The following is a 22,192-nucleotide window of genomic DNA, read 5'->3' as shown; positions in this document are numbered from 1 at the left end:
CCACCTTTAGCTTAGTGGTGGTGACATGAAGTCATGTGACCGTGCTGTAGTTCCTTAATAGCCCAACATTAGCCACCTTTAGCTTAGCGGTGGTGACGTGAAGTCATGTGACCGTGCTGTAGTTCCTTTATAGCCCAACATTAGCCACCTTTAGCTTAGCGGTGGTGACGTGAAGTCATGTGACCGTGCTGTAGTTCCTTTAGAGCCCAACATTAGCCACCTTTAGCTTAGCGGTGGTGACGTGAAGTCATGTGACCGTGCTGTAGTTCCTTTATAGCCCAACATTAGCCTCCTTTAGCTTAGCGGTGGTGACGTGAAGTCATGTGACCGTGCTGTAGTTCCTTTATAGCCCAACATTAGCCTCCTTTAGCTTAGCGGTGGTGATGTGAAGTCATGTGACCGTGGTGTAGTTCCTTTATAGCCCAACATTAGCCGCCTTTAGCTTAGCGGTGGTGACGTGAAGTCATGTGACCGTGCTGTAGTTCCTTTAGAGCCCAACATTAGCCACCTTTAGCTTAGTGGTGGTGACATGAAGTCATGTGACCGTGCAGTAGTTCCTTTATAGCCCAACATTAGCCACCTTTAGCTTAGCGGTGGTGACGTGAAGTCATGTGACCGTGCTGTAGTTCCTTTATAGCCCAACATTAGCCTCCTTTAGCTTAGCGGTGGTGATGTGAAGTCATGTGACCGTGGTGTAGTTCCTTTATAGCCCAACATTAGCCGCCTTTAGCTTAGCGGTGGTGACGTGAAGTCATGTGACCGTGCTGTAGTTCCTTTATAGCCCAACATTAGCCTCCTTTAGCTTAGCGGTGGTGATGTGAAGTCATGTGACTGTGGTGTAGTTCCTTTATAGCCCAACATTAGCCGCCTTTAGCTTAGCGGTGGTGACGTGAAGTCATGTGACCGTGCTGTAGTTCCTTAATAGCCCAACATTAGCCACCTTTAGCTTAGCGGTGGTGGCGTGAAGTCATGTGACCGTGCTGTAGTTTGTTTATAGCCCATCATTAGCTTTTTACTTCTGGTGATTGCATTTACTCTTCAAAAATGATAAAAAATGATGCTAATACTTCAAGATTATCCTGCTGAGCAAAATGTGCAAGTATCATACTATTTTCTGCAATAATACAAAATACAATCGATAAATCCCATCGGCTTTTGTGGAGAGATGCTAACCTTCAGTCAGCCTACAAAAAAACTTCCCTGCACCATTGTTTTTTGTCGTAACTTTAGTCCATGAAGCTCAACATATTTGTGTGAATCTGCAATAGACTTTGTTACATAACAGCCTTTAGGAACAGGAGTGGAAGTACATTTCGTACAGAACAGTACAGTAACTCTATTAAATGAGAAGGGATGGCTAGAATAACATCTCTGGGCTGATACATGACTGTCAAATCAGATTATTTCCAGTTTAAGGAATATCATCATATCCTTCATTCGAGATGAAGACAAATGGGGTGGAGGAGACTTTAATTAAGTATTTTTCTCCTGCAAAATAAGCAGAGAATTGACATAAAACTTGCTGTTTCTGAAGTGGTCGACAAACCCTGGATTTTTAATAATAATAATAATACATGACACTTATAGCACTTTTCTAAAAACTCAAAGACGCTTCGACAGAGAATAACAAGAAAAATAAAAACGTTTCCTCATTTTAAAACCGTTGTGAGCTTTCTTACCTTTTTGAAGAAATTGCAATATTATCATCACAGTAATGAGTACATTCACACTACAGGAAAACATGCATGCAGTCGATTAGAAACGGAGAAAACGGAGCTCGCTTGCCTCCACATGGGGTTGGAAAAGCAAAGCACAGCAGGTTTGCAGGAAAAAGACGCACAGTTGGAAAAAGTCTTTGACAGTCAGATAATTGCTCAACAACACCCGATACCAAACTCAAATCAAAGCCACCTTAGATGATGGACCTTTATGGCTCTGACCTTTCATCTGGTTATTTTGAGACGGCTCCATATCGCCTCAAACAATGGCTTCTCAAAGGTCTGCTCTCTTGGCAGTTTAGTGCAGTGTGGAGGCACCTGACAGCCAAACAGAGAATACACAGACATTCATACTTTTACAGTCAGGAGGACACTAGACTTTAGATTGATGGTGTGCCCAAATGACAACAAACTGCAGAGAATAAGTGAGATCAGAGAGGAGATGTTAGCTAATGTGAGCCAACCACTTAATCTCTCTGCATTAATCATCATTACCAAGATGTCTGTCTGTTTAAAGTTTGATAAGCAGCTCTATTTTATCTAGAATGCCACTTAGAGAGCACAGACCTCCGCCAATGCTAAATGTTACGTTCACATGCCCCTCGGATGGTCCCATTCCTAACAAGTGTCTAAATGAGACAACTAAATGCCGAACAGTAGCCATCTTTAGCTTAGCGGTGCTGATGTAAAGTCATGTGACCGTGCTGTAGGTCCTTTATAGCCCAACATTAGCCACCTTTAGCTTAGCGGTGGTGACGTGAAGTCATGTAACCGAGCTGTAGTTCCTTTATAGCCCAACATTAGCCTCCTTTAGCTTAGCGGTGGTGATGTAAAGTCATGTGACCGTGCTGCAGGTCCTTTATAGCCTAACATTAGCCTCCTTTAGCTTAGCGGTGGTGACGTGAAGTCATGTAACCGAGCTGTAGTTCCTTTATAGCCCAACATTAGCCTCCTTTAGCTTAGCGGTGGTGACGTGAAGTCATGTGACCGTGCTGTAGTTACTTTATAGCCCAACATTAGCCACCTTTAGCTTAGCGGTGGTGACGTGAAGTCATGTGACCGTGCTGTAGTTCCTTTATAGCCCAACATTAGCCTCCTTTAGCTTAGCGGTGGTGACGTGAAGTCATGTGACCGTGCTGTAGTTACTTTATAGCCCAACATTAGCCACCTTTAGCTTAGCGGTGGTGACGTGAAGTCATGTGACCGAGCTGTAGTTCCTTTATAGCCCAACATTAGCCTCCTTTAGCTTAGCGGTGGTGACGTGAAGTCATGTGACCGAGCTGTAGTTCCTTTATAGCCCAACATTAGCCTCCTTTAGCTTAGCGGTGGTGACGTGAAGTCATGTGACCGTGCTGTAGTTCCTCTATAGCCCAACATTAGCCTCCTTTAGCTTAGCGGTGGTGACCGTGCTGTAGTTCCTTTATAGCCCAACATTAGCCTCCTTTAGTTTAGCGGTGGTGACGTGAAGTCATGTGACCGTGCTGTAGTTCCTTTATAGCCCAACATTAGCAGCCTTTAGCTTAGCGGTGGTGACGTGAAGTCATGTGACCGTGCTGTAGTTCCTCTATAGCCCAACATTAGCCGCCTTTAGCTCAGCGGTAATGACGTGAAGTCATGTGACCGAGCTGTAGTTCCTTTATAGCCCAACGTTAGCTTTTTACTTCTTAAATCATCAAGTGGTGATAATATGTGGAAAAATCCCATTGGCTTTTTGTCAAAGGAACCAGAGAGATGCTATAACATTCAAGTGACGATCAAAATGTTTGCTTTAAATCTGTGAATAATCTTAATGGCAGAACACAATGTAATGGTTAGCGTAATGGAGCATAGTAGAAAGTGAATAATGTGAATACTTGAGTCTTCTGTAGCCTCTGTTTACAGCACAGCGACTTATTAAAGACATGCATCAGACACTGAGCTGCACTGGGGGGAAATAAAGATGCACAGTCTCTATCGGGGTTGTCTTTACCACACACATGTACATAAAACACACACTCTCACCCATTCAATAACTACAAACATGCAGCACAAATGTGTTTTCTTTTACGTTTGAGTCCATGTTTTTGCATCTTTTCTGTTGTCATCTGGCCCAGTTTTCTTTTATATAAAACCCTGTTGAATATGAATATGTTTTATGTGCTCTTTAAACTAACTTTAAATAGGTTTTGTTAATCATCTAATCACATGTACAGACACAACGCAGTAAGCTAACTTTGTTTTCCCATAAAAAGTAGTAAAATATATTAAATATGTCTACTTTTTTAGATTAAGTGATTTAATTTTTGTGTAGTTTATAGGAAAACTCACAAATGTTTTAATCATCTCAGTAATTATACATTTACAGACAAACAAACACTGATTAGTTCTTGTTTTTGGGAGTATAATGCTTTTAAACCCCTTTTTTTTTTATTAATATGGATTATAAAAAGAGGTATCAAATGGATTAAAATGTTCTAATGAATAATGTTTCTGCGGAGAGAGACTGTAGTTCAACTCCTTTGCTAATTTAATTAAATGACACACCATTATTATGGTTATTGATTCTAAAAAAAGCTGAAAGGACATTTTGAATAACCTTTAATTTCAATGATTTGTCACCATTATTAATGAGTCTGTATTTCTACTTATTTAGTAAAAGCGAAGCTGCCAAGCTGTTCCTTGTGTCCTCCTCTGTGTCCTTTAGTTTTTATAAAGCAGGGGTTTAGCGTTGAAGCCTCTGTCTCACTTCTCCTCACCTGACCGAGTGGCTAACCCGTATTGATCCACACTTCAATAGAGTTCACTCCGATATATTATCTTGATGTTGTTCCGCTCTTATAGCTTCTTTAATAATGCAGAATGGAAGTTAGTGCTCAGGATGGATTCAGAGGAAACCGTGGATGCATTCTAAGAACTGGATACAGCGTCGAAAGCCTCGTTCATTCCTGAGAGCTGTTTATTGGTGCTGACGCATGATTAACCTGACTTTTGAGAGCAAAATGTCACAAATTTCCCATCATGCCTTGCTGTCGAGAGCAGAAGTACCTTGGGTGTTTCTCAATGTAGAGTACGCTTGCTTGGTAGCACATGTCTTCCGAGTCACTTGCTTCAGAAGCGAGGCAAGAATACTTCCTGGCATTCGGAAAACGAAGAATGGAACAGGCGAGCAGGTGTGCGTCATATGAGAGGCCCCGCCTTACATTTTACGCCACAGATTTGGGGAAATTGGTCCGGTCGCAAAGCATTGTGGGGATTTTAAGACCGCGGAGTCTACACATGTGCAGCCTCGAAATCTCTCCAAACGAAGTACGCCAGGCTCGGTAGAATTCCAAGTTTGCGGGACATTGGAACAGTCCTTCGGCGGCACTCGATGACGTAGCATGCTTGAAATAGTGGCTCTGGAGCAGCTTTACTCGACATTGAGAAACACCCCGAATGTGCGCTCATAGAGCGGCGCAGTTGAGTTTCCTCTCAAGCCCCGCCTCCTATCATTAAGCCCCGCCCCTGATCTCCCGCTTTCGGCTCAGTAGAATGAATCGAAAGAGAAAATAAATCTGAATTTAGCTTTAAAAGCAACTTTAAAAACCTAATGATTCAACTAAGGGCTATACAATTGTTCGTGCTAGTTAGTTTATTTAGTTTAAAAAATAATAATCAGATTTTCAGACGCCTCTTTCACAATGCAAGTCAATGGGGTAAGTATCTTTCGGCCCAGTTTCGTCACGGACTGATACAGAAGTTGTAGTACCGCCACGTGGCCACTACAGATATCTGCCTCAGCGTTCGGCGCACTTCCTGAGTGCTTCTAGGAAACACTTACTGACGTTCTGATTGGTTCTTGAAACTCAAACGCTTCCTCCTTAATTTCATAGAAGTCCGCTTGTGCAAAACGATGCTGCTGCTCTCCCCTCTATAACACTTTTTGCAAAGAAATTATACATTAAGAGAGTGCTTTGGTGTGTTTTTAAAAAAAAAAGGGTAAAATCCTCTTTATTTTGCTTTTTGAACAGAAAATAGGAATCTGGGAGGATAGCAAATCTGCACATTTGAAAAATAAGTGGATTCACTCTTGTAGTAACCTCTTATATGAAGTTATATTTGGGTGTGGAGATGTACAAGGAAAATCTCCACTATGTTTGACCTATCTATGTTTTTTAGTCTTTGCAATGTTAAATCTCCCTGGATGGTTGACACTGATTTACAAACGGACACAAATCTCCACTTAGTGTGTTCAATTGGGTGCAGTCCAAATGAGGCCTTTTTTTAGGCACTGTTTGTTTGAATTACCCTGCACTACTTAAAATATATCTTGATTCATGATGTGACCGAATGTTAAAGTAGTCCTTTCCTCAAGAAGCTTCTAAGAATGAGGAAGTGACTGGAAGTAAATGTAGATTATCTCCACAGAAAAATGTGTCAAATGTCTTGTCTCTATTTATATCTTTCAAACAAAAATATCTTCCATGTTTGAACACAGTCTCTTCGTCCCTCATCCAACAGTATGACATTTTACCCAATATACCAATGAAGAAGACATGCACAACTCTACTTAACATGTCTTTTAGCTGATACTTTTATCAAAATATGCAACAGTGTGGATATAAACAGTTTCAAGGGACATGTGTTTTGACTCTGTATAATAAATGATGTATTATGTTAACTCTTGTATTTGTGCCTTTGTGTTTGGACACAAACTACAAACATGGCTCAGCTCCATCATCTCAGAATGATTCCTGTGTTCCCGCTGTAATGGATTAAATGTTGATGTGTCCAACAGGGAGAAACGAGACGATGCAGCCGTCCAAGCCGTCCTTCCTCGAGTACTTTGAGCAGAAAGAGAAGGAGGCCAACAGTCACAACGAGGGAGGAGGAAGAGGAGAAAACAACGCAGACAACCGCAAGCTGCCCGCTGACAGAGACTTTGAAGTGGTGAGTCTTGAAGTTAACATTTAGTTATACGACATAAAATACATCAGTAAATAAATACCCCCAAAAACCCAAACGTCATTACGCCCAACATTAGCCGCCTTTAGCTTAGCGGTGGTGACGTGAAGTCATGTCGTGCTGTAGTTCCTTTATAGCCCAACATTAGCCGCCTTTAGCTTAGCGGTGGTGACGTGAAGTCATGTCGTGCTGTAGTTCCTTTCTAGCCCAACATTAGCCGCCTTTAGCTTAGCGGTGGTGACGTGAAGTCATGTCGTGCTGTAGTTCCTTTCTAGCCCAACATTAGCCACCTTTAGCTTAGCGGTGGTGACGTGAAGTCATGTCGTGCTGTAGTTCCTTTATAGCCCAACATTAGCCACCTTTAGCTTAGCGGTGGTGACGTGAAGTCATGTCGTGCTGTAGTTCCTTTATAGCGCAACATTAGCCACCTTTAGCTTAGCGGTGGTGACGTGAAGTCATGTCGTGCTGTAGTTCCTTTATAGCCCAACATTAGCCACCTTTAGCTTAGCGGTGGTGACGTGAAGTCATGTCGTGCTGTAGTTCCTTTATAGCCCAACATTAGCCACCTTTAGCTTAGCGGTGGTGACGTGAAGTCATGTCGTGCTGTAGTTCCTTTATAGCGCAACATTAGCCTCCTTTAGCTTAGCGGTGGTGACGTGAAGTCATGTCGTGCAGTAGTTCCTTTCTAGCCCAACATTAGCCGCCTTTAGCTTAGCGGTGGTGACGTGAAGTCATGTCGTGCTGTAGTTCCTTTATAGTGCAACATTAGCCACAGAGATTATTTTCTGCAGTATGCTAAAACACAATGGAAAGGTTGTTTTTAATTGTGAGAACAAAGGAGATGCCGCTTCAAGTTCAGCATTCAATAAATCATCATTGCACAACTTTATAGAGAGTGAATGTGCTGACTGGGAAGTACATTATCACTAGTCAGTATACCGCGGTGATGCATTCTGAAGGTATCCACTAGGGCTGTACCTGAAATATCCGAATATTCGTTCGTTGGAGTACTATTCGGGTTTCAATTTCGTTATTTGGATATATTTTTTTCCGTTTTTATTTTTTTAATTGATTGAAATCTCCAATATCAACGTAAGAGCTTGTTCCTCTTCGAGGGGTGCTAACACTTAACCATAAACGCTATAGTTTACTTTCTCCATCTTTATATATAGATATGACTTTTTCTCCATTAATCTCCGTCACGTTGTTTCCATAGAAACAACAACTTCCTGTCAACTGCGCTAACTCTCCTTCAAAATAAAAGCATGTCCATAAATAGGAAGCCAAGCAAAATTACACTTAAGACATATACAACTGCAACGAAAGTAACAAACACAATGCGATATCCTTTTCAATTTCAAAGAACACAAATTGGGTTAATAACTATAAACAAAAAGAATGCCGTGAATAAACCGAAATACACGTGTCGAAGCGGTTCACTGCTGATTACTATGCACCCCCCCCCCCCCCCCCCCATGCGGAACGAATATTAGAATATTCGCTGCTGATTACTACCGAATATCCGGAGCCCGAAAAATGGTATTCGTGACAGCCCTAGTATCCACACACTCTTCAGCTGTCTTCCAGAGCCAACAGTCTTCAACACTAGCTCACACACAGAGTACACACATACTGATTATTCATTTGTCCAGCTTTATTTTGCAGCCTAGGATGACTTTAAGCAGATGCTGTTGCACCTTGAATTCAGCCATTGCATTCTTATCTTATTTATCGTCTAAAATAGACATTCAATTAATCAAAGTCAGCGCCCCATATTGCTATCTTCCAGGCTAATGTAGCTGTAACATTTTGCAGAGATTACCTTACAACAAACCCTTTTCCCCCCTGGCAACATTAACACATTAACAGACAGTTATATGTGTGGCTAATGTACCAACATACTGTCTTTGAGTGCCCAAATACACCAAAACGCACAGGACAGATCTGGCTGCTACATTGGTTAGCTTAAAATGTGCAAATGACTGTATCAGCTAACAGGATAAAGAAACCAACAGCAGGTCCATGCAGCGTGTTGTTTTGCCCACAGACGTTTAAGCTGGACAAATGGCTGCAGCTGCTGGTATTAAATATTAAACATGACCTTTATAAATACGAAGTGGCCTCTCTCCCGGGACCACCCATCTGCTGCTCATCTTCTCATGCTCAGAGGCACTGAACACTTCTGTTTCCCCAACAATAAGGCATCATTTCTGGATACTTTTAATTAGGGTTGGGTACCGAGAACCGGTTCCGGTTCGGAACCGGTTCCAACATTTCGATTCCAACGGTATCATTTAGAAATGTGAATTTCGGTTCCGCTTTTCGATTCCTGAGGAACTGTTTCTCGCCGCTCTCCGTAGCCTGCTGCATGACTGCGGCGGGGCGGGAAATGTAGCGTTGTATCTACATTTCCTACAGTGTAAACTGAGACCAGGGCCGGCCCGTCGCACTGGCATTATAAATGTTCGCCTAGGGCGCCAGATCTGTGGAGGCGCTGCGCTGACAGCTCTGGGAGAAAAAATAAATGTTTTGACCGTTGGTGCTCATCCTAATTTTCGGCCTTGATGTAACAACATTCATAATTAAGTAAATGTAACACCCTTTTCACCCCGGCTACACTTTTCATTTGCCCTGTACGATGGGCGCTGCAAGGGATGAAAATGGGGGATGTTGGCTTATCTGGCAACCGCAGCTCACAGCCAAAGTGCGCGTGAGCGAGGGAGAAGGGGAGGGTGCACTGGAACCGGCGCTGTTGTTATTAGCATCTGGTGCTAGCTGCTCTGACAGAAGAAGAAGATGTTTCTACAATGATGTGGAGGGAGAGTCCTCTCCAGTCAGACTGAGAGGCTGATAACTTCAGCTCAGTGAGGTAAAGGACTCTGAGGGTTTAGATAGTTCACTTTAGTCTAAGTTATCTCAGTGGGTCTCAAACGTTTTGATCACAATTTATGTAAACACATATTTCCAAGGCTCTCCTTTATAATTATTGGGATAAAACAGGTTTGAAATCATTCCAATGTATACTATAGGACAGTAAACCAGACATATCGTTTTAAACTGGAGAGATAAAAAGATATGCATAAATAAAATAGTAAAATAAGATATGAATGAACAACAAAAATAAAATGCATTACATGTAGGCTATTTGTTATTTAATTATTAAAATATAAACTGATCTTTTTCATATGGGTGTTTGGAGTTGTACCCCCTAGATCTAGTCTCTAGTAATTCTGCGTGTGCACCAGATTGAAGCATTTTACTTCAAAATGTTCAAACATTTCTTCCCGGTATGCCTGAGAGGCAGATATGCTTGTTTTTCTCAACAAGAACTGTTTTTAAAAGTTGGACTGTTGCACTGTTGTAGCTTCAGTGGTTCTCAGGTTAAAGTTACATAGCAGTGAATATAAACAGACTGATTAATGTGAATATTACTTTAAACTAACCTGTGTAAAAGTTTCTCAAATAAATGTAATTTTTTTTGGTGGAAGAAGCATGTATCATTTTTTTACCCTGCCCCTCAAAGAATCGGAATCGAGAACCGTTAAGAACCGGAATCGAAAAGTAGAATCGGAATCGTGGAAATTCAAACGATACCCAACCCTACTTTTAATCATTAAAGGGAGATACAATAGATCTTTCCTGCTCTCATAGTGACACACACACACACACACACACACACACACACACACACACACACACACACACACACACACACACACACACACACACACACACACACACACACACACACACACACACACACACACCACACACACACACACACACACACACACACACACACACACACACACACACACACACAGTGTGCCTGGCGGAGCTAATTTAAAGATACACTCATACTATCTTATGAGAAATATGTAGTATTTAATAGACAGGGGGTCCGCGGGGTCTTAAAAGTATTCAAAGTATTAAAAGTTGATAAATCAATTTAGCGAAAATTAAGGCTATTAAAAAGTATTAAAGGGCATTTTCCAAGGTATTACATTTTGTACCTTGTTTTCAATAAGTATCTGAATGGTCCAGAGAGGTTGTGTTCTACAGTCTGCCTGAATGTAGTCATGGCGTAGGTGTGTCGTGTGATTCTGTGGAGTTTATTGATGGCATCCCGTTGGGTTTGACGTCATCTGAACAGGACGTCGCACGCTCACTGCTTGATAGCGCACGAATGTCCGTTTACGTCGGTTGCTAAGCAACATCGTTATGCGGAAATGCCAGTTTGCGTCCAAATGGTTGGAAGATAAGGAGGAAGGACAATCCATACTGTATATAGTCAATGTGAGGTGAAGTGTGTCGCCAAGGTAACCGGTTAGAACTCCAATGGCGATGAGGTCTTAAGATGTACGGAAAGGGTCTTAAAAAAGGTCTTAAAAAGTTTTACATGTGACTTCAGGATTCCTGCGTAGACCCTGATATATTATGTACTATTTCAAGCCTGGCTTATAATGACTAAAACAATACCGAACACATGATTGTCTATTATATATAATAACATGATATTAATTTTCTTTTTTTAAATACAACAGATTTAGCCGCCATTAATGAGGTTTTAATAAATGTCTTCAAAATCAATCTTCCCACAAAGATCCCACATTGATTAATAATTCAAACCTTTTATGATACAAAATACATGTTTGTCAACCCTAAGAAGTGCTACCCAGTTCTGAGTTTAAGTTATTTAACAAATGGCCTAAAAAACAGATACAAAAACACAGATTAAGGTGTTCTGGGAGGCTCGTTAATAACATCATTGATTTCTCAGTTCCACATAACTTAGCTCATCATGAATCCATATATTATATACAGACGTCCTTTTGTTGTCCTCGTACAAGTTTGACAACTATTTGGATCGAGTTTAAAAACTAGTTTGAACTTTTAAACCACTTGTACTTTGTGTGAAAGGAGCAAACATAAACTGCTGGTCATTAGAATGTAAATCTAGAAATAAATACAAGGTTTGAAGTAGGGCTGCTCGATTCTGGCAAAAATCATAATCACGGTTATTTTTGGTCAATATTGATATCACGATTATTAAATACGATTATTCATTGACTTTGAAAACATCCACGTTGTTTCCATAGCAACAACAACTTCCTGTCAACAGCGCTAACTCTCCTTCAAAATAAAAGCATGTCCATAAATAGGAAGCCAAGCCAAATTACACTTAAGACATATACAACTGCAACGAAAGTAACAAACACAATGCGATATCCTTTTCAATTTCAAAGAACACAAATCGGGTTACATCAACAAATAACTATAAAACAACAATACTGTAGAATAACAAAATGAATGCCGTGAATAAACCGAGACACACGTGTTGAAGCGGTTCGCTGCCGATTACTACGCACCCCCCCTGCGCGGGCCGAATGTTTGAATATTCGCTGCTGATTACTACCGAATATCCGGAGCCCGAAAAAAATGGTATTCGGGACAGCCCTAACTGCTACACGCAGTACTCTCTCTTTGGTAACCCCTTCTCCGGAAACCGGAAGTAGCTGAGAGGCTCCGGCTTGACGAGGTTAGTAAAAGTTGACTGTACGCTAGAGACCGGAGCATGGAGGACCGGAGAATTTTATTTAACCAGATGAAAACATTGAGACAAAATCTCATTTACAATGCTGACCTGGCCAAGAAGGCAGCAACGTTACACATTCTTACACATAACACAGACATATAAAATACACAACTAAGTAAACAAAAAGACGAAAAGCAGTCACTACATTGTGCACATTTGGGACGGTACGAAAGGTACTACTTATTACTGCAAGAGCAGCTGGTGGTAAGGACCTCAGACAACTTCAATTTAAAACAGGCTATAGGGACAAGTGCCGTCAGTTTGAGGCGTGACTGAAGGTCATTCCAAGACCAAGGACCATAATGAAAAATGGTGAGAATAAAGACACGGCAGCTACGGCTTCGGGCTTTGCATATTGCACATGTGTTTTATTTTGAAAAGTGTTCCCTTTCCCCATGTCTGTTGCTGTTGATTGTGTACACTTGGTGCCCTGTGTTGTCTCCTCCCCCCTCACCTGTGTCTTTTTGGGTTAATTAGTGTGGGTATTTAGGCTCTGTGTTTCCTGTTTTGTTTGGTGTGTGAGATCCTTGTGGCTGGTGACTGTGCTCTCGTGAACAGCGAGATTGAGGCTGTGTCATGTGTTCATGACTTAATAAATGCTCACACCGGGTTGTATTTTGGACGTTTTGCCTCTGCCTCCTTGCTTGGTCGGGCCGCTCAACCGTCAGCTTCACACATGTTTCTATGGATTTATTAAACAGACTGCAAGTCACAACACAACCTGGCCGAGAGGGCTTTTAGGGAGGGGTGAATACGCACGCAGGATGTATAACGCAAGAGAAATTGAGAGCATCATTGCGAAAGGCAATGCAGCAAAAATAATCGTTTTATTTCGATTACGCAGTTTTCGCAATCGTTGCAAGCCAAAATCGTAATTGAAATTTAAAATACGATTAATTGCACAGCCCTAGTTTGAAGCATTACGAGTAGAAATTAAACCGGATTCACTTGATGACACAAATCCCTCTCGGGGGGATTCATTCTCCCATTAGACTTTCACATGTGCGGAACCATAGCTAATTTCTCGTGGCGTCTTTAACACTTTGAAGCAGCTTGTTGACAGCTTCATGCTGACTCTTTAATTTTAGATCTGATTGCTGAGCTATTTCTGTGTTTGGCTTCCAGATGTTCCTTTAATGCAGTGTGAGAAAACATATCCTAGTGTTGGCTGATTGAAAACTAGATTTCTGCATCAGTGAGTGGTTTATTTCACTATGTAAGTGTATCTCTCTTATAGCAACCCCACTTCCACTGTACTATAGTAGAAAACCCTCATTGTAAGACATGTATAAAGTTTATATTCACCCGCCTTTTCTAATATTTACCATTGTATCTGTTTCTTGTGCTTCTCCCAGCTCACTGGTGTTATAATGCAGCAGAAAAAGCACTAACCTGCATTATTCATAAGCAGCAGACGTACCACATCAGATCCTCTTAATTGCTCCGTTCTGTCCTTTATTTTTATTCTGTCCCTTATTGGCTTTCTTTTTTCCATCCGTCCTCTCACTCCTTGTTTCCGTCCTTCCTGTCATCTGCGGAAATCTCGTCTAACAAAACCCGACAGAAAGTGAAACCCCAGAGGTTGAAACGATTAAATATGAACACTAATGTCTGTAAATGTAGTGCTTCATCTGAATTTAATTCCTGAACTAGGCTGCCCTTATTTAAACCGAGCAGACGCAACAGACCAAGTGAAATGCTCGGGGCTTACACTTACATTTTTGGAGATACGTGTGTTAATTGACACCCGTAATCTGACATCCAACCTCAAAACAAACCACTGAATAAACTCATGGACCAGCCTGTGTATATCTGACATACAGCATACATCTGCTCATACTGTGCTGTCGCATATATACCCAGCGATAAGCACTCTTAAAGCACTAGTTATTACTTTGGCTCGCTCTGGATCTGCAGTGCGAGGCTGTTTTTGTTTATCCAACACATTCTGGTCATAGATTACATATTTTAAGTGTATCCACAGATATATCCAGCTTCAGTTTGACACAAATTAGTGTGCTTGAATACAGCTAAGATACCCAATCTTTATAAATATCCTCATCAATGCCTCGATTGGACTTGTTTACTTCTGGAACAAAGTGACATCACTTGTGCTCTCAAGGGGCCTACACACCAATCTGACCCCAAAGAACACGTCCTGACGGACCCGACTGTTGTGTCGCCTCGTGTCTCTGTGTCTTGGCCATGTGTCGCACTGGAACACACCGCAAAGACTTCAGCCGACGGCCAAGAATCACGTACGAACTGCGCATGCGTGAGTTGCAATAACTCTCCTTACCAGCAGGCGGCGGTAGTGTGTATTCGTCATTCAAAAGAGGCAACAACCGGAAGACAGACTGCGTGATAACCGAGAGAAGAAGAACAGACTGCGTGTGCGTTCCATTTTCACTCTACAGCGAGAAGCTCACGGGGCTTTCCCGAACCTGAGTCGAGAGCTGGAGTTAAAGGAAACCTCAGATTTGCCTTCTTAATCGTTTGTTTGGGTCCCTCACTTCCGTTTAGCTTCTCATGCACCGATTCGCTAACTGAACAGCCAATCAGAGTGGTTTCTTTGGCCGACGGCCTTTGCCGACATTCTCCCGATTCAACATGTCGAATCGGCGGCGGAAGGTGTCGGGACACACTAATCTGAGTAGGGCGACGGGACGCTCATCGACGGCCAGACATCTATCGACATCTATCGATGGCCTAAATCGACTTGGTGTGTAAGGACCTTCACAACACATTGTACGTGATAGGCTTAGGGGCGGGACATCTGTAAGGAATTAGTGCTGCTAGTGGCTTGCAGTGTTCAAGAGAGAGGGCAACACTGAGCTGTTGTTATATTATTATTAAAATACTTTTGTTGGCTTCTCATGATGACCAGTTGTAGTTTTATCCGGGCTTAACCAATTAGCATCCTACCAGTAATGAGCTGCCAGAACTATCCAGCTATAACTCATGCTCCTGAATGTATTCCCCGTTAGAAAGAAGTAAACATAAACATCTGTTCCGGTCACAGGGCGTACCAAAGCTGCTTTACTGGCTAGGCAACTTTGATCAGGGTTTTCTTAGTTTGGAAACGTTTAAGATCAATCATACACGTGCTACTTTCTCAAGATTACCAATTACTGAACCTACTAGCTTGTAAAACACCAAACGTTATCTACTGGCTCAATTAAAACCCACGTATCGATACACCTCTGGTAAACTATTAATAATAATTAAGAGATTTTCGTTTTCCTGACAGTGGTTATATCAGTCCATCCATATCTCTCAGACTGCTGCTCTAATATCGTTCATAACAGACCTTCTCCCAGAGACCACGCTGGTTTAGTTTTGGTTGAATGGACTCGAGTGATCTGATGTCTTTTTAATAAATCATGTATGAAACAAATAACAGATGAAGAACGGAGCAGGAAGAGGCAAAAACCCCACTGGGACTATCTTTCCTTTTGTTTTTAGTAGAGATGTCCCGATCCGATCACGTGATCGGGGATCGGAGCCGATCACGTGATTTTCAAAAAATCGGGGATCGGGGTTTTTTTTTTTTTTTTATAAAATATTTTTTTTTTATTTAATGTTACAAAACAAAAATGACCATGTTCACGTCTTAAAGTCATCCTGAGGACGTAGTTTGGTTTAAAATTACACAACATCATGTATGTGTTGCTTTCTTTGGGATTGTTTTCAGACCTGGTTGCTTATTCCTCTGAAAGCTGGCAACAGAGTGGGCGCAGTGTCTAATAGTAGCAGTAAGCTAACGAGAGGCTACGTTCAGCTGGTGACTCGGGAGTCGGGACAGAGAACATGTCAGGAGTTTGAAAGTATTATAAAATTGAAAGCGAAGGCAGTGTAACAGCCAGATGCAATGTTTGCAAGGCGGAGGTTCCGCGTGGTGGAAAGAACAGAGCTACGTTCAACACGACCAATCTAATACGCCACCTGAGAAACAAGCACCAACAACAACACGACGAGTACACAGCGGCCACTCGGGTAACGGCACTGAGACAACCGACACTTTCAGAGACTTTCAAAAGGAAAGAGAAACTGTCCCAGAACAGTGCCAACACAATAACAGCCAAGATAGCTGAATGCATCGCATTGGATGGCCAGCCGTTATCTGTTACCTTTTTTTTCTCTTAATGCATTGCATAAAGATCGGATCGGGAAAAATTGGTATCGGCAGATTGTCAAAATCAAATGATCGGAATCGGATCGGGAGCAAAAAAAGGTGATCGGGACATCCCTAGTTTTTAGCTTGTCAATAGCTTCTACTTTTCTTTGTTTTATGTGATTTTAAAGGGACTAAAAGGTGCACTTTTTGGCGACAGGGTCCTTGAAAGGCTTTAGAAAACTGTAACGAACTTTTTCTCCATTTTCCTCACGTTCTCTCTGCAGGACCTCAGTGTTATTGACCTCCATTGATTGTGGGTCATAAATAGCAGGAGTGCTGCTGGTAAAAGCTGAGAGGCTGAATCCCCCCGAGGTGTGTGTGTGTGTGTGTGTGTGGGGGGGGGGGGGGGGAATAAAACACATCAGGTCCCTATCAGCTCGGAGAGGAAGAGATTGAGTGTCGATCAGCAGCTGCAGCACGCTGACTGAAATAGAAACACTTATCAGACACCTCGATCATCTCAGGAGTTCCTTGAAGTTCAAAGTGTCCGTTAGTGGAGGCTAATGGTACCAACAACAAGGAGAGGCCGAGGAAACACGCAGCAACCTGTCGTTCAGATTTAAGAGGGACTTTTTAAGGTTACCTGAAAAACTTTGAGGTTGTGAATTTGAAAACGTTCTGCTTTTGAAAATGATATTAAATTGGTAAGCAGATATTCCAAGTACTTATTAGAAAGGTCTTAAATATGATTTAAAAGGTCTTAAAAATGATTTGAAAGGTACTTCTGTGCTGCGATCACGTCTAAATGTGTGTTGGGGGAAATGTCCGGGCTGCAAAGTAACCAGTACGGTAAGAGCCTTTCAGTTCCCCCCAACAATGTGTATTGAAATAAATCAACATGGAACCAGTAATCACTAACTTTGCATCCCCCGGCCCCTTATCGGAGAACACCCAGCTAGTAACCTAGCAACCAAGCTTCAGCGGGAGCACGCTCGTGAACCGTTGCGGCGGTGTTATGAATGCCCGCCGAGATATGCATGCACCTCGCGGGAGCGCGCACAGCGTAAAGCCAAAACTCCCAGACATGTCAATGATCCGTACGGTTTGGAAACGATATCATTTCCTTTTGGAGGGCATGCATAACACGGCACACACCGGAGCCTCGCTGCGGGGAAACTTTTGCGCTGTTCCGAGTTTGTTCTAATCCGTCAAAATGACAGACGTCATATACGAAAGATATTCGGCTAACGCGACCTCTGCCTCCGGGCGACGTTTGGGTCTACGTCAACCCTAAAAGCGGAGGTGCTGTGGACGATAAACACCAATCCTACAACAGCAACGATGAAAGATTGTAGCCAAGGGAACAGAGCTCAGAAGATAGCTCTTGTCACACACACACACACACACACACACACACACACACACACACACACACACACACACACACACACACACACACACACACACACACACACACACACACACGGTTAGGCAGTTCTTTCTTTCTGGTTTTTGACACACACACAGTTCAGTGTTCATGTTCAGTCATCGTTCTTATGTTGAACGTGAATACATTTACTTTGAAAGTAATTATGGGACGTATTTCTTCTTTCATAGCAATTTTCCTTCATACTTTCTTGCTGTGAAATAGTTCTATTCAAAGTGGTCTTAAAAAGTCTTACATTTGAGTTGGTGAAACTCGCAGCAACACACACACACACACACACACACACACACACACACACACACACACACACACACACACACACACACACACACACACACACACACACACACACACACACACACCACACACACACACACACACACACACACACACACACACACACACACACACACACACACACACACACATTCAGAAAACCAATGACTTTGACTCAAAGGAGTCTGAGATGCTGACTCATTTCCAGTTTTAGGAACTTAGCAATGTTAGCTAATAATCAGCGGTCATCATCACACTGTGTTATTTCTGTATAAGATAAATATGAAGATGATTTAATGTGTGTGTGTGTGTGTGTGTGTGTGTGTGTGTGTGTGTGTGTGTGTTCAGGTGAACTCGTGGACGGTGGAGGAGCTGCGGCTGCGTCTGGCCTCTCTGGACCCTCAGATGGAGCAGGAGATCGAGGAGATCCGGCAGCGATATCAGACCAAGAGGCAGCCGATCCTGGACGCCATCGAGGCCAAGAAACGGCGGCAGCAGAACTTCTGAGGAGGAGGAGGAAGAGTCGGAGGTTTCATCTCGTTATTCTCTGCGGCAGATTTAACAAACGGCAGCTGAGGATCGTTCAAAATGTCTGCTCAAGAGACGTCGAGATGTGTAAAACTGTGCGAAGACTTCTGATGATCGAACTGCTGGAGAAGAACTTCCAAAGAGCTTTCGGACAGGATATTAATGACAATATTTCTGCCTGTTTGGAGTCTTCAAAAACTTTTTCCTGGATGAACGATTTCAGGAAAGACGCTTCTGAAACGTATATTTTGTCTCTCATCCGCTGGACTCTCTCTGTTTGTTACACAGCTGTCTTAAACCACAGTGATGATTGTTCAAATCTCTTTAACCGCGCGGTACAATATCATTTAAACGGCTGGCTGCTCGACTAAGGTACTCGTCTTTACGTCCGCAAATGTCTCTTCTCAGTGTTGCTGCTCAGTGTTCTCACTTTAGACTGTGAAGGTCTCGAGAAGCGTCTTTCCCTCGACTTAAGAGTTAAAAATACAAAAGAAAAAGCGGAAAATATCAACTCGTGTTGATGCAGGAAGAGACCCGGTGCTTCGGATCAGTCGCATTGAAAAAGGTAAAATATAACGAGGAAGTGAAACCCTTAAATCTAATTACGAAAGCACCTTTTCTTAAGTTCAGCGTTGATTACTCGTCACGTTATAGTTCTAAAGCACAAGATAAATAAACCATTTATTAAATATTAAAAGCAAAGTGTTATGTTATTGTAAGATGCCGCTCTAATCTTAACTTAAATAACTGGATCATTCACTCAGCTAAAGTCCCTTCAGGTAAAGGCAATATTTTGGGAACACCTGAACGTTTTGATATTTTGGACTTCAGATTTTCTTCCGCATTAATATTGTAAGGGTCTTTAATCCCCTCCAGTGTCGTCAGTGTTTAATTTGAGTTTCCTCCCCGTGTCCATCATCTCTTTCCCCCGCAGTAAGCTCAAAACAAAGAGCTGGACCGGGATCAACAAAGCTTTTATTCCCAGGATTTATTATTTCTGATTTGGCACTGAAACGACATCGCACCCCCCCACCTTTAAAAAAAATAAAAAGGCAGCTGCCCTTCCTCCTCTTTGGACTCTGTTTTCTACACATTTCTATTTTTCTACGTAGGTTTAGTGGTTACAGAAGAGCAGGAGGTTGGTTTGATTCAAACAGATTTAAAAACCAGCTTCTCAGGTCAGAAACTCCTCAGGGTGTAAAATAATAGTCTGTTTATAAATGAGCACAACAGCTGTATCTGTAAGGTTTAAATCGATGAGTGAAAGGGTTAAATGACAGAAACTGGACGCCTTTCATTAAGTTATATTTAAATAATAAGCATGTCGGATGTTTTCTGGGGATAAACTCTCAGCTTGAGGTTCAATTTCGGACTCGTTCGTGTGCACGGTTTCTCTCATGAGCACAAGTCATGTTCTCTTCTGCGTTACAAAACAAAAGGGATTTTTCTGTCTGCCTTATTTAGTTTTTGTCTTACACATGGTGTTCCTTTGAATATATGTTGAGGCTCGACAGGGAAACACAGTTTAATATTCACCTTTGATAAATCCTGTAGTGAGTTCGGGTAAAGCAGCAAAAGAGTGAAAAGGCAAAAACAAAAGGGATTGTTTTTGTTGTTTGGATGTTCTGCCGTTTTGTTTCTGACCGTGATCTGATATGTGAGGATTTTATGCGACGGCACGTTGGGGCCATTGTAGGTCAAAACTAATTAATAAAAAAGGAAATAGAGAAGGGGGTTAGTTCACGTGAAAAATACGAGTTTTCTAGTCAAATGTGTGAATTTACGAGCTTAAAAATGTAGAAACTTGCAAGAAAAAGTGAACTATATTTTTCTCAAATCGTGAGTTTCGTAATCAACTCTCGGTAATTTGTTTCTTGAAATATGATCTCCTTCCAGGGGCTCTGTATATTTATTTTTGAACCTACAATGGCCCTAAATATAGATTTTCTTTGGTTAAAATAAAAGGATTGATTGAATGTTATAATATGATGTCTGATGTTTGGGGCTGATCGTGAAATCTGGCATCAGATATCAAGTCGTTATCACTGGATATTAAACAGAAATGAAAATATTCTGATGTCTTTGGACTTTTCTAAATGCTTCTTTGGCTTTAAGTGATTCTCTTAACCTTTGTTATTAAATACAAACAAACCACTGAGAGGTACGTGTTCAAAGAATCATCGCCAGTTTGTGAAAATGATCAGAATTACGGTAACATTGTGTCAGGTTTATTACATATAATCACTTAACTAGGCTTTAATTTATTTAATAAGTGAATCAGTGAAATGTCTAAATCCTGCTGAAACATATCAAGTGTTTATTTATTCATTTTCTTAGCTGCCAAGATATCACTATCTTTTTGATTTTCATTCAAGATCTTTGGTCTACTAACTCTCAGTAATAGGACATAGGAGTTCAAACACAGTTTAATATTCAAACAGTGTGAGTATAAAGTGTTTAAATTCAAGGCATCATTGGTGTCCATATAAAACGGTGACAACCCCAACAGATAGACTATAAGAACAAGGAGAAGTGGAGCAAAAATGTTTTAAACACCGGTTTCTCTGCCTCCTCTTTGTGCAACATTTCTATTTTCTCCGATGTTTCTACTTTTTTTTGTTTTGTTTCGCACTTCTTGTTTGACGCCTGAAAAGTTTCTGAAGTTTATTTTACGCCTTAACGTTTGCCGAGAGGTCGTTCATACAATCACTGATGTTTGGTTTGTGTATTTTGTTTGCCTGTCTAATAAAAGCTAAGGAACATTTCACCTCTGTCTTTTATTTTTGCATTTTAACAGTATTAAAGTGCACCTCTCATGCTTTTAGGCATCAATTATGGGTCTCGGATATATAAATATAAAAATATGAAACACAAACGGATCATGCATTTTAGAAATCCCCCATACCCCTCTTTTGCAGCCCTGTTAGAGAAACGCTGATTTTGGCTCCTTAGCTTGAAAAAAAAAAAAAGAGGCGGAGCTAATGCCTGATCAGAATTCTACCGGAGATAAAGTTAAATTCTGCCGTGATAAAACACCATCCTGTTCTAAACCACATCAATGATTATTTCTGAAACAGTATGGAGCTCAAATGCTTTTTCTCTTGCGGGTTTATCACAAGGTGAGTTCCTTTTTTATTTCCTGCTTTTTAAACACATGTGCTCTACAGTACAGGTTAGCTCCGAGTGTTAGCGAGGCTTGCTAATGTAAACAAAGACGAGATTACGTCCAAAACACGTCAGGCATTGTTTCTGATAGCAACTTTCTGTGGGTCCGCCGCCATTTTGACGTCATATCGGCAGCAAGTCTGTATCCCCCTTTTTATATTTATTTGGGTATGGAGGAAAAAAGAGAAAGGGTTTTATTTTCTGACGCTGCGTGAGTTCCCCGACACACCGGGGACACCTATTTATGTATCAAAGACATCAAAAAGTGAATTTTGCATGATAGGTCCCCTTACAAAAAAGAAAATCTGTTTTTTGTAAATTCATTATTTTTGTATCAGAGTCAAGTTTATTTACCTGATACGTTTACACATACAACGAATTGGCTTTGGTATCTGGTGGTGTGAACATAAACAATCTAAAGA

The 22,192-nt window shown here is 41.5% G+C and overlaps 1 protein-coding gene across 1 annotated transcript; it reads left to right on the top strand.

Annotated features, from left to right (window-relative positions):
• Nucleotides 1–6,480: 6,480 nt before the first annotated feature.
• On the top strand, nt 6,481–21,372 carry LOC117446897 (serine/threonine-protein kinase 3/4-like). Its single transcript, XM_034083390.1, has 2 exons — nt 6,481–6,626; nt 18,426–21,372. The coding sequence occupies exons 1-2, from the start codon at nt 6,489–6,491 to the stop codon at nt 18,582–18,584; spliced, it is 297 nt and encodes a 98-aa protein (XP_033939281.1). The 5' UTR covers nt 6,481–6,488; the 3' UTR covers nt 18,585–21,372.
• The last annotated feature ends 820 nt before the right edge of the window (nt 21,373–22,192 follow it).

Source organism: Pseudochaenichthys georgianus, chromosome 5 (genome assembly GCF_902827115.2).
Source record: "Pseudochaenichthys georgianus chromosome 5, fPseGeo1.2, whole genome shotgun sequence".
Classification (NCBI taxonomy): domain Eukaryota; kingdom Metazoa; phylum Chordata; class Actinopteri; order Perciformes; family Channichthyidae; genus Pseudochaenichthys; species Pseudochaenichthys georgianus.
This window is presented reverse-complemented; position numbering and strand designations above follow the sequence as displayed.

What these genes read in the sequence shown, in the direction of transcription:
- LOC117446897 (XM_034083390.1), top strand. Translation starts at nt 6,489, where the DNA reads ATGCAGCCGTCCAAGCCGTCCTTCCTCGAGTACTTTGAGCAGAAAGAG. An exon ending in CTGACAGAGACTTTGAAGTG is followed by an intron (nt 6,627 to 18,425) that starts GTGAGTCTTGAA and finishes GTGTGTGTTCAG; the next exon opens with GTGAACTCGTGGACGGTGGA.